The sequence below is a fragment of the Schistocerca piceifrons genome, chromosome 5, assembly GCF_021461385.2.
Source record: "Schistocerca piceifrons isolate TAMUIC-IGC-003096 chromosome 5, iqSchPice1.1, whole genome shotgun sequence".
Taxonomy (NCBI): domain Eukaryota; kingdom Metazoa; phylum Arthropoda; class Insecta; order Orthoptera; family Acrididae; genus Schistocerca; species Schistocerca piceifrons.
Genome location: NC_060142.1, coordinates 478,573,998 through 478,586,792, shown reverse-complemented (window position 1 = coordinate 478,586,792; position 12,795 = coordinate 478,573,998). Strand labels below are relative to the sequence as shown.

Here is a 12,795-nt window from a genome sequence, read left to right as displayed (position 1 = left end):
CTGCAGTAGGTACTGGGAGATGAAGGAGCTTGCACAGGATAGAGTAGCATGGAGCGCTGCATCAAACCAGTCTCAGGACTGAAGACCACAACAGTAACAACAGTCTCATATCTGACATTCAGAAACCACACCCGAGATTTTCATAGTCTCTCACATGCTGTGCACAAACTTATAATCCTACAGAAAAAAATGAATAAGACAGTTTTGTAGGAAATTTAACATAGTTAAAATTTGTACTGGTTAGTTTTTTTTCTGGAGGCCATAGTTTTTGAGTTAATCAAGAAAAACATACAAAAGTTATCTTCAAACCCAACTCCACCTCCACCCTGATCCCTCACCAGTCAGGGTTTCTAGTTGTTGTTTGTGGCACTCCCTCCTGCAATTGTGCAAAAATTTGTGACTACACAAACTATTCCCAATATTTAAACTTTTTCAGCGTCTATTGATTGGGTCATTACACTTCCAGCATAGTCAGCTATTTTGTTAATGTGGCCATGCAGGTAATGAAAGAAAAGAGACATTTGGAAATGTTACACTAAAACTAATTGGATTGACAATTCAGTCCAAATGTGTTGAGGAAGGTGGTGCAGTGGTTAGCAGATTGGACTCTCATTCGGGAGGACAATTTGAACCTGCCTCCGGCCATCCAGATTTAGGTTTTCCGTGATTTCCCCAAATCGCTCCAGGCAAATGCTGGGATGGTTCCTTTGAGGGGACGTAGTCAATTTCCTTGCCCAATTGGCAATTGTGCTTAGTCTCTAATGACCTCGATGTCGACAGGACGTTAAAGTCAGCCTTCCTTTTTTGATTCAAACTTAACCATTATAAGCACAGTAGTTTTGGAGTCAGAAGGCCGTGCAAGTACAATGATGATGTAATTGTTTATTTTATATTGTTAAAATTCACAAAATTGTTAAATAAAATTTATACAAATGTCAGTTTTACAATTTGTAAATTCTAGACTCAGCCAGTGGCATATAAAGGACAAACTGCATTAAATTTTGTACGAAGAGGTCGTGTTCATTTCTTCTGTGTGACTAATAGACTGCGCGTAGTAGGCAAGATAATATGAAAATCTCACACATGGTTTTTGAAGGCCAGATATAACATTGCAGGTTGCATAAAACGGCATCGGGTAGGGGCAGCTGAATCACCATGTATGTACATACATACATACATTTCAATATTTTTGCGAGGTTTATGCTTGGGTGCCACTTTCCCACTCCTTTACAGAATTCTTTCCTTCATCTTAATCTTAACTTTTAGCTACTAAGTAGCTGATAGCATATATTAAATTGGTTCATTGGTTCATGAAATAATAGTTCAGTATTACCCATTAATAACTGTTTTGTGTCATTTGACTACATGAGAAACATTTGTACTAACTATGAGTCTGTACATATTCCTTTTTGGGTTACTTACACACTTCATTCTAGTAGAGTCTCTTTTCTCTGTGGCTGTATTCAGTAAAATAGACATTTTTGGCTGTGAAAATTATCTTGTGGTTGGGACACAAACTCAGCTATTTGATCCAACATTTGGTATTTTTTCAGTTAGCCACCTGAGAAGATTTCATGAAGTGACTGAGCACGTTGTTCTGCCATTGCAGCATCAGTCTTTACGGAAAAACTCAGCTTGGACCAACTTTTTGCATTTTCTGTACTCCACGTATTCAATGTTTATAGCCAGCCAGTTTTCAAGAAAAAGAAAAAGAAAAACAGGTTTCTAAACAAGAGGGCAAACAAATAAAATATGACTGTTTAAATGAACAAGACAACCATAGAAGAGATGAACTAACAAGTGAAAATGGACACTGCATAAACCTTGAAGAGAAACCAGGTTGAGTAGTACGTTTGGCTTAGATGATGATACGAAACATGAAAAGAAAAAGGGGATGAGGTGTTGGGACAATTCCTTACAGTTCATTTCATCACAGTCTTAGTGTAAAGGGTGCTGGCTGGTGTTTTCTGGTGGAGAGTGGTGGGTTGAGGTGAGTCAAAAGCCACTCAGTGACAGCAGAATCCCTTTACTACTTTTCAGTAGTTCATTTTAGTGGCTTGTGCCCCCATCTGGTCAGCGGTGGGTGATAGGTGTCGAACTCTGTGGACTTCGGCTGTGAAGTGTTGTCGTGGAGACATAAATAGTGACCGCGCCCAGTTTGACACTACAGTGAACCAACGTGCAGCACGAGTATTCCTGACTGGGCAGCAGAGTGGTTGAGCAGAGTTGTGTCGGGAGCTGGTGGAGCCAGCTGAGTACAGGACATGTTGGCCACCTGCCCGAGCTGTGGTGTGTGATGGTAGCGTAGATGTCTGGGATGCGAGGCGGGTGCCCCATGGCCAGGTGGCTATGAGCACCTCAGTTTGACCCTTGACCTGTTTGTGCTGTGGCTGGACCCCACAGTAGGCAGTCCTGTCAGGATAATGATGCAGTGATAGTGGCCTCGTGGCAGAAGCCAACACTACAGCAAACTGTGACTCACTGATGTGGCCCAATGGCCGGCCTTGCTGGGCAGCTGTACATCTGCATGCTGAAGTGATACAGACAGCTGGTGGCACCTATGTGGATGCCGTGATGCAATATCACACCACCTTATTGTAGCAAGTGGCTGCTTACAGAAATGAGCCTTCTTGTGTAAGGCTCACGCCGTACCACTCTTCTCCTTGTGGAAAAATTCAGCTATCTGAATTCTCTCTGCTGCTGTACCTAGAACCGGTTAACTTCCACACTCCTTCATGGACACATTATGTTAGTCTTTAGTTTCATTATTTTTAGTCTTCTACAACACTTCATCAACTAAGCTACTTCCTCACAGGACCCGATGCTTAGTGTGAGCCTTCAGGTGGAAGATTGTGAGGGGCGGGACCTGTGCAATTCTGTCTCTGAGACAGTAATAGACAGTGCAAAATTAAGAGTGTGACTGATATGGAGGTTCCCCATGTGATGAGTCTGTGCTAATGTTCATTACAGTGCAGTCATATATTCCCAAGTATGTGGTTGTATTAGCTCCCTCAAAGTCCAACCATTCTGGCTAGCTGGCATTTGATCTGTGGAGGTGAGAAAGGTTGAGTCCAGGGTGGCGTTTAGGTAGGTCGGATTTATCTGGAGAGAATTTTGAGGCAAAAGCGAGTTGGTAGAGTAAGGAAAAGGTGGTATTTATGGATGCGGTTCCAGTAATGGTGGCAGTTAGCAGGAACAGATGACCCAAGATGTCACAATGAGAGCCATTGATTATTAACAGACCCTGCCTTTGCGGTTCTGATCATTCCCTGTTCCTTAACTGACCCTGGTCATAGCATATGCAGATGACAGCTGCTGGATCTGCCATTGAAAAGAGCCTTTGCAAGTGCTGGTCAGTTGCAGCCAGCAGCACATCCCCTATCTTCAGACATACAAATTTCTCAACTAATATTATCCATGAAATATGATTTGAAAATAACATTATTAACTGTCTTTGCTGAGTTTAGCACATTCGTGTACACATAACTGAGCTTGAAAACATTGGTGCTAAATTTCTTTGCATCATCAACAACATTACACATTCCTTATAAATAGAAGTCTCACATAAAATTTCCTTTAAAATTTTATTTAAACATGTATTTTAACTACAGAAAAATGTTTCCCTTATGCTTGCTTATAAACCTCCTTCATAAATATAATACTTTTTATGATTTGAATCTCACTATTTCTTAATGTGCACAAATATAATCACACACACACACACACACACACACACACACACACAGTAACTAATATGAGAAAGCACAGATAAATTTTGCATACATATTGTGCCTTAAATTTTGCATACATATTGTGCCCTAGAGGAAGAGAAAATCCTCAATTAGCTCACTAGACCACACCATGGACATAGAGCATATGAATAAGCTGGAGTAATCATAGGGCTAATTTGTTTTTGCTGGGCCTTGTCTTTCTTCTCCCCCATTTCACTCACTCCCTTTGGAGGAAGCCACCTGCAGCTGAGGCAGGGTTTTCAGGCCACCTTTAAATGGTCCTATGTACACCACAGTAGTACATACCAGGTTGGGAGTTGTAACTTAACATTGACCAGAGAGGTCATTTCGGTTTCCGAGTAAGCCCCTTGGTACTGTGTAATGAATGTCTTTGTTTTTCCCATGGGAACAAAGGGATTTACCAACATTACTCATTACACATTGTCCAACTTGGTACTTGGGCAGCTTGGCCATCTCTTTTTGTATCTCTTCCTGCAAGCCCAGCTCTTTTGTATTTGCTGTTTGAACCTACCACCAAATGCCCCTCAGCCTCTTGGTAAATAATGTACAGCTGATACATCTTATCCAGGAAGTGGTTCAGACATTTCTAAAGGGGACTAAAAATGAGCTTGTTCGGTGATACTCCTGTACTTCAGTGTACCTTTGAATTACAGAAATACAATAGTAGAGAGCATCCCTGTCACTATGGCAACTTTTCACATAAAATGGAGTGAAATGATCGTATGGCATTGATGGCCGCATGTGGGAGTTCTGTCATCAAGTTAAAAGTCTTCTCAGTTGATGTCACATTGGGCGACTTGTTTGACAATGATGATGATAACACAACACCCTTCCCTGAGCAGAGAAAATCTCTGACCTAGCCGGGAATTGAACCTGAGCCCGCTGCACGGCAGTCAGATGAACTGACCACCCAGCTAAGGTGGCGAACACTGTTCACGTAACAGCTCAACATTTTTCCTGTGCTTCTTTACATTCACTCTGTTCTCCCATTAGATCTTGGATGTAATATGCTCATTTGCAATTTCTAAACCTGCAAAAAACGTACGAGATGTGATCATAAAGTAACAATAATTTTTAATTTTGATGGCTTTATGCATCAGATTTTCAAACTTAATCTTCTTGCTACATGCAGTCCTGATGTATTATCACATTTTCAGCTGTTTAGAATATTTAGTTCGTTGTTGACAGTCGAAATGGTTGTACAAGTTTTTGGTAGCTCAGTGAATTTTTCTTTCAAAAAAGATGGATCGAAGAATTTCTATTAAATTTTTGCTTGAAAAATGGAATAAAATACACCATCAGAATCTAAATGGAGACTGTGCCTCTTGGTGACTCTGCTATGAATAAGACAAGATTTGGAGTGGTATAAACCTTTCAAAGAGGGTCGAGAAGATGTTTAAGACAATGACTGCCCTTGGATGCCCTAGCACATCAGTTACTGACCACAGCGTGGAAAAAGTGAAGAAAATGGTTCGGGAAAATGCTGAATCACCTTCAAAGGGTTTGCTGATGGTTTCACCATATCCTTTGGCTCATGCCAAGCAATGTTTTCAGGTGTTTTGGGCATGAAACATGTAGTAGCAGAATTTGTTCCAAAATTGTTGGATTTTTAACAAGACTGATGTCATGTAGACATTGCTCAGAAATTGCTGAATCAAGTCTACAAAAATCCAGAACTTCTAAGGTGGTCTGTTATAACAGATGACAAAACATGGGTGTGTACGTATTACATTGAAACCAAGGTCGATTCATCCCACTGGAAACTTCCTGAAGAACCGAGACCAAAAAAAATTCTACAAATTTGATCACATGTGAAGGTTCTTTTCACCATTTCCCTCAATTACACCGAGCGAGGTGGCGCAGTGGTTAGCACACTGGACTCACATGCGGGGGACGACGGTTCAATTCCGCGTCCGGCTATCCTGATTTAGGTTTTCCATGATATTTCTAAATCACTCCAGGCAAGTGCCGGGATGGTTCCTTTGAACAGGCACAGCCGACTTCCTTCCCCATCCTGCCTTCATCCGATGAGACCGATGACCTCGCTGTTTGGTCTTTTCCCCCAAACAACCCAACCCCCTCAATTACAATGTGATAGTGGATCGTGAGTTCCTGCATTATGGCTGTATGGCCAATAAGGGATACTACCTGGAAGTTGTGCACTGTTTGTATGAACCTGAAGCAGTCTGAAGAAAATGACAATAGTTGTGGCAAAACTACTTTTTTAAATTGCCTCAATGCTTGATCATGATTTTTTGGCAATAAACAAAGCAATTATGTTACCTCAGCCACCGTATTTGCTGGACGTGGCCCCCTGCAACTTTTCTATTCCTGAGGCTAAAAAGAAACCACGAAAAGTAATTGTTTTACCACCATTGATGGGATAAAAACAGAATTGCTGGAGGAGCTGAATGCCATAATGAAAAATGAATTCCTGAAGTGCAACCAAGATTGGAAAAAAGCTCTTACTTTGAAGGGGACAAAATTGATGTTGTTGAATAAATAAAGATTTTGGAGAAAAATGAAAATTCCATTTTCATCACACCTCATAATTGTTTTATTAACTCTGACATGGAATAGGTGCCCAGATAAATTGTCAGTTTCCAGTTATCCAAAATGGTTCACCATTGCATCAGCAGCTTCTCTGCCTACTGGCTTGACACAACAGTCATAGCCAAATAACACGAAAAGTGATCAGTTGTAAATAAACTGGAAGCAGTCTTGATCACAAAAATTTTTTACTGTGGAGACCGGTTTCGATCTTATTATAAGATCATCTTCAGACCAGACTGTGGCAGTAAACCACCTGCCACAAGCAAGAGGGTTGCCATGTGCCGCCGCCTCTATCAGATGATTAGAATAAGATCGAAACCGGTCACCACATTAAAAAATTTATTCGATCAATACTGCTTCCAGTTTATTTATAATAATTATAGATTGCTGTTTCCTATAATAAGAACTATGTTCCGTAAAATGATCAGTTGTTGTTAGTATACATTAATTCCCTGTCAATGTCTGTGCAAATGGTCTGAGGATATCCATACCAATCATTTGGAAACGTCGGTTGACCTCTGGTAGTCGCTGTAATACAATTCGCTGAAGGTTGATCTCAGCCCATTATGCAGTGAGTATGCAGTTTTCACATAATGCTTCAGGTCCCACTTGTGCATTCTCCATCAATAATTTTTCACAAAATGATGCCGGAAGGTAGACAGTGTCCTTGTGCTGCTGAGATAATTGTGAGCCTGCCTCAATACTTCATCGCATAAACTTGCTGGCTCATCAGCGCAGAACTGGCCGTGCATTGCAGACTGCTGACAGTCTGTCAGTGGTCTAAGCCGTATGCCACTTGTCTGCAGAAATATACTAACACCTGTACCTTGTGACTTAATCCATCAGCATTGCCATGTTATTACCCAGGGCAGTGTACTATTTCAAAATCAGGTTCACTTAGCCAGAAAGACCTTCGGGATATGACGTTCGTGACAGGCTCGAGTTGCACGTGGCCTCTGACCCATGACCATAGACATTATATCTTCTGAACCATGTGTTGTACAATTACATAATTTTGCTGGGACATTGACTGGTATATGTGGATTCTGTTTGCAAAATTTAATGTGAATAAATGTATTAGATTGGTGCACAAGTTTGTCGTGCTTTTGTTGTGCATGTTGGTATTCCAGTTGCTATTGGTTTATTTATCAATTGTCATTTTTTATTTGTACTTCAGTGTTGCTATTTGAGCTAGCATATTGTTGTTTTGTGACTCAGAGATAGTGAAATGAGCTATGGATGCTAGAAAAGTGGAGAAATAGGAACATTTCTGAGGTATTCTTCTGTTTGAGTTTATTAGAGGGGTTACAGCTGCCTGAAATATTTGTGCCATGTGTGGGGATAATGCCACTGCAGAGAGCTTTGCAAGAAAATGGTTTTCTCGTTTTAAGGAGGACTGTTTTTGACAGTAGTGTGTCTCCATGTTCAGAAAGACTGCCGGGGTTTGATGAAGATCATTTAAACACATTAACCCACAATGATCAACATCAGTCTACTCAATAACTGGCAGATGTGTTGAACTGTGATCATTCTACCACCATGCAACATTTGCATGGGGGACGGTTCAAAAATCAGGAGTTCAGATACTGCATGTTCTAAGCCAGGCAAAAAAAAAAAAAAAAAAATCAGCAGCTCTGCTTGCTGGTCTTCAGTTGGCTCATGAACAACATCAATCATTCTTATCTTGTATCATTAGTTCTGATGAGAAATGACATCTTCATTCTAACATAAGAAAAAGAAAGGAATGGTTGTGCCCAAATAAAACAGCAAGTCCCCTTACAAAGACATGCGCACATCCAAAAAAAGTTAATGTTATTTCATTTGGTGGAACAATGATGGTGTGGTGTACTGTTGAATTGATTTTCCACGGTGTAAACATCACTGCTGACATTTACTCTTAACAACTGGGAATCTTGCAGATGCAATCTAAGAACAACAATCAGGAAGACTGTGTGAAGTGATACTACTCCACAATAATGTCTACCCACATTCTGCTGGACTGACAAAAAACAGTTACAGGAATTGGGTTGGGAAGTCATCTGATCTTGTGCCCTTGGATTTTCACGTTTTTCCACTCTGTATTGAACAGCCTCCAAGGAACTTCCTTCCCAGATGAAAATGCGCTTCGACCACGGCTCAGCAAGTTGCCTCAAAACCACATAATTTCTATCATTGCAGAATCGGAAAGTTACTCCAGCATTGGCAGACTGTTGTAAATAGCACAGGAGAATATATTATTGATGACTAAATTCTATGTTATGTGTATCTGTTGTGTTCATTTAACTTCAGAAAATGCTATGAACTTATGAACCAACCCCAATAGTAGTAAAGACATAAGACATTAAAACAGTATGCCTTGAGACTTGAACTCAATCTCAGAAGTGTTAGACTAGTTGGATCCCTAAGGCTCATCATCCATTTGATGCTACATAATCTGTTATGACTTCAAAGATAGCAATAAAAATATGTAATACCATAAATCGCCTTGAGGACCTCTTCCTTCGTAGTTCTGCCTTATTTAGCTGCCCTGACACATAGGCTGGTTGTCAGGTTTTCTGCCCATCCATTTCCTGATTGGTGGCTAGGAGGCCCCCAATTTGACACCCAGGCCATCTGTGCTGTGGCTGGACGCTCTGGTAGGTGGTATGGTAATGATGGGGCAGTATTGACTTCATGGTTGAAGCTGAGGCCATACTGGACGTTGACATGACGACTTGCCAATTCGACCAGATGACCTGCCTGACCTAGCAGCCATTATTTAAATGTACCAAAGTGGGTGTGTTGTGATGTGGCTGACACGAATGTTGTGTACACTGCATGTCAGTATGCCCGTTGTTTTGGTAACTCAATCACAAACCAGCAGGTGGGTGGTGTCGCCTGTGTGGGTGTCGTGGTGCAATATTGTGTGAGCATATTGCCCCAAGCAGTTGCCTGCAGCAGTGAGCCTTCTTGCATTAGATTCCTGCCATAACATTATAAAGATGTGAGTAATATTTCGTGAAGAGAGAACTTATATTTTCGGATGTTAGTCTGTGATTCCTGCGCCTAAGATTTTGTGTCCAGCTGTATGTGATATCTTGCAGGATTTTCAAATTAGTTAACAAAACTTTATAAAAGCTTCATATTTTTCAAAACTTTTTATTTCACATAAGTACCAACCTTTGTTGCACTACTTTAAGCAGTGCTTCGGAGTGGAATATACTTTTTCTTATCATTTAACTCTCGGTAGCCATCATCTCCAGACTTGATAGTGAGTACTAAAAGAGTATAAAGAAGTGTAGTGCATGTCAGATTTAATTAAAGGAACTGATACAAGCTTTAGTGAAATCCAGGAATCTCAACTGGAAGTATGGAAACAGCAACACTGTCATCAAAAATTTTGTCTGTCACTGTGGTTTCACATACCCCCACTCTTATGTGATTAATTGGAGGTACATGTTTGTTTAATTTCTTTTAATATTGTGTGCTTGAATTTCGAATGCAACACTAGAACTTCTAACCCATCAGTCACATCAATTAGCCTTTGTGTGATGGTTGCCGTCTTCTTCTTTCTGTTGATAGAGCTGTTCCTTGCTTATTTAAATCTCTTACCTCTTTAGCTACATGACTAAGACTAGCAATTGGTTTCTTAAAATTTTTTACCTGTTCCTCTGAATGAATTTTTTCCTTTGGCTGCTGGCCTACGTGCTTCTCATGACTGCTGTGTAACAATAGATATCTTCTTTTCTGATTCTGTTTTTCTTCTAGCTTATTTTAGAGTTCCTTGCATTTTTATGCTGTGCCCCAAATTTCCTTAACTTGTGATGCTGTCCTTGTCTTCTTCAGATATGCTAGATGCCAAACCTTGAGTGATGCCAGTTAAATTGTCACTTCCGTGTCCTTTCCTCGTCACCATCTCATTAGTAGCAGCCCAGAATTATTAGATTGTGCTTTCACAAAGTTATGGGACTGGCAACAACAGACAGAATTGGCATACATTAAGCGTATTACAGAACAATAAGTATTACCTTTTTTACACACAAACCTACACAAGCACCAGAAATAACACACAGTATTATGTACCCTTTATCCTAAGCTGGAACCCATAAAGTCATCTATAGAATAGAAGCCATGTTGCTGCTCCATAAAAAATGCTGAATAGCAAAGAGGTATATAAAAATAACGATCGTCTTCTATTGTAGCAGTGGCAGAATTGCATCTTTTTTCTAAGTGCATGAATGTTACCTTTTTTAATATACTGGTTGACATACCTTGACACTGCATCCATAAATGACTGTTAGCATTAAAGATTTGCTTCTATTTCAGTTTATACCCAAGATTCTTTACACCATTCTCCTTAGTTACTTTTTGCAGAATATATTTTTGCTTACTGTAATTTGTGGTTATATTTTGCTGCAAGCCCTGCTAAATTGTTCACCTATGCTTTAACAAGTATTAGTAGAAATTTAAGGACAAAATTTTCTCCCAGAGCTACAGTTTTTTATTGATATAGTATTGACAACTTTTCTCTCTGACTGTAATGGACTATGAAGCACCATTTATAACTAGCAGTGTCTTTAGTGTAAAAGTTACTGTCCTTTACAATTGTGCTACTTCAAATTTTTTAACATATTTTCTTTAGTTCAGAAACATTCATTTGAATTACACTGTTTTTACCAACCACATAAATGAATTAATTTTGTCTAAAGGATGAACAGAATGGTAACATCACACCATGGAGTCCAACGAAAAGTCCGACTAGTCCCACAAAGGTTTTGGAGACCTCTGATAATAGTCATGTTGCACAAAATATTATGGATGAAGCAAACACTAATAAACCAGCGATATCACCACTTCATTCATTCTCTGCTCTTATGGATAGAATTTCACCAGAAAAGTCTCCAGACGCTCATCAAAGAGGGGTCTGTACTTACAAATTAAGTGGAGGTAAATGGTTTTTGTTCCATATTCATACTGTTCTATACTAATTTATGATTTTTGTTTCTAGTGTGGAAAGGATGTAAATAACTACATACAGAATGAACTGGAAGCATTAGAACGAGAGCAGAAACAAATAGATAAACAGGCTGCATTGCTTGAAAAAGATCTACGGAAGGTAATGGAAGCAGGTAAGGTTTGTTGAGACCTTTTGCAGCAATTATACACAGAAATAGTTTCAAAAAAACTGAAGGAAAAACCTATGCAGTGGTAGAAATAAAATTTGAAAATTTTTGGAATTTGTTTTTTAAACCTACTTATTCATTTCATTTTGTTCAACAGATTTTCCTTTCTTTCTATATATATATATATAAACTCTTTGTCTTTAAATATGTCTGCTTGTGTCTGTATATGTGTGGATGGATGTGTGTGTGTGTGTGTGTGTGTGTGTGTGTGTGTGTGTGTGTGTGTGTGTGTGTGCGCAAGTGTATACCCATCCTTTTTTCCCCCCTAAGGTAAGTCTTTCCGCTCCCGGGATTGGAATGACTCCTTACCCTCCCCCTTAAAACCCACATCCTTTCGTCTTTCCCTCTCCTTCCCTCTTTCCTGATAAGGCAACAGTTTGTTGCGAAGGCTTGAATTTTGTGTGTATGTTTGTGTTTGTTTGGGTTTCTGTCGACCTGCCAGCACTTCCATTTGGTAAGTCACATCATCATATATATATAGCAAAGATGATGTGACTTACCAAATGAAAGTGCTGGCAGGTCGACAGACAGACACACACACACACACACACACACACACACACACACACACATACAGACACAAGCAGACTATATATATATATATATATATATATATATATATAAAAACAAAGATGAGGTGACTTACCGAACAAAAGCGCTGGCAGGTCGATAGACACACAAACAAACACAAACACACACACAAAATTCAAGCTTTCGCAACAAACTGTTGCCTCATCAGGAAAGAGGTAAGGAGAGGGGAAGACGAAAGGAAGTGGGTTTTAAAGGAGAGGGTAAGGAGTCATTCCAATCCCGGGAGCGGAAAGACTTACCTTAGGGGGAAAAAAGGACAGGTATACACTCGCACACACGCACATATCCATCCACACATACAGACACAAGCAGACATATGTCTGCTTGTGTCTGTATGTGTGGATGGATATGTGCGTGTGTGCGAGTGTATACCTGTCCTTTTTTCCCCCTAAGGTAAGTCTTTCCGCTCCCGGGATTGGAATGACTCCTTACCCTCTCCTTTAAAACCCACTTCCTTTCGTCTTCCCCTCTCCTTACCTCTTTCCTGATGAGGCAACAGTTTGTTGCGAAAGCTTGAATTTTGTGTGTGTGTTTGTGTTTGTTTGTGTGTCTATCGACCTGCCAGCGCTTTTGTTCGGTAAGTCACCTCATCTTTGTTTTTATATATAATTTTTCCCACGTGGAATGTTTCCTTCCATTATATATATATATATATATATATATATATATATATATATATATATATATATATATATATATATATATATATATATATATATATATATATAAAAAGAAAG

At 39.7% G+C, this 12,795-nt stretch overlaps 1 protein-coding gene across 2 annotated transcripts in view; it reads left to right on the top strand.

Moving 5' to 3' along the window:
• LOC124798109 (EH domain-binding protein 1) overlaps positions 1-12,795 on the top strand; it is a 187,264-nt gene that overhangs the window by 135,516 nt on the left and 38,953 nt on the right. For both annotated transcript variants that reach the window (XM_047261365.1, XM_047261364.1), the window contains 2 exons: positions 10,994-11,206; positions 11,293-11,413. In XM_047261365.1, coding sequence (XP_047117321.1) covers positions 10,994-11,206; positions 11,293-11,413 — 334 coding nt within the window. The remainder of the gene's footprint in view (positions 1-10,993; positions 11,207-11,292; positions 11,414-12,795) is intronic.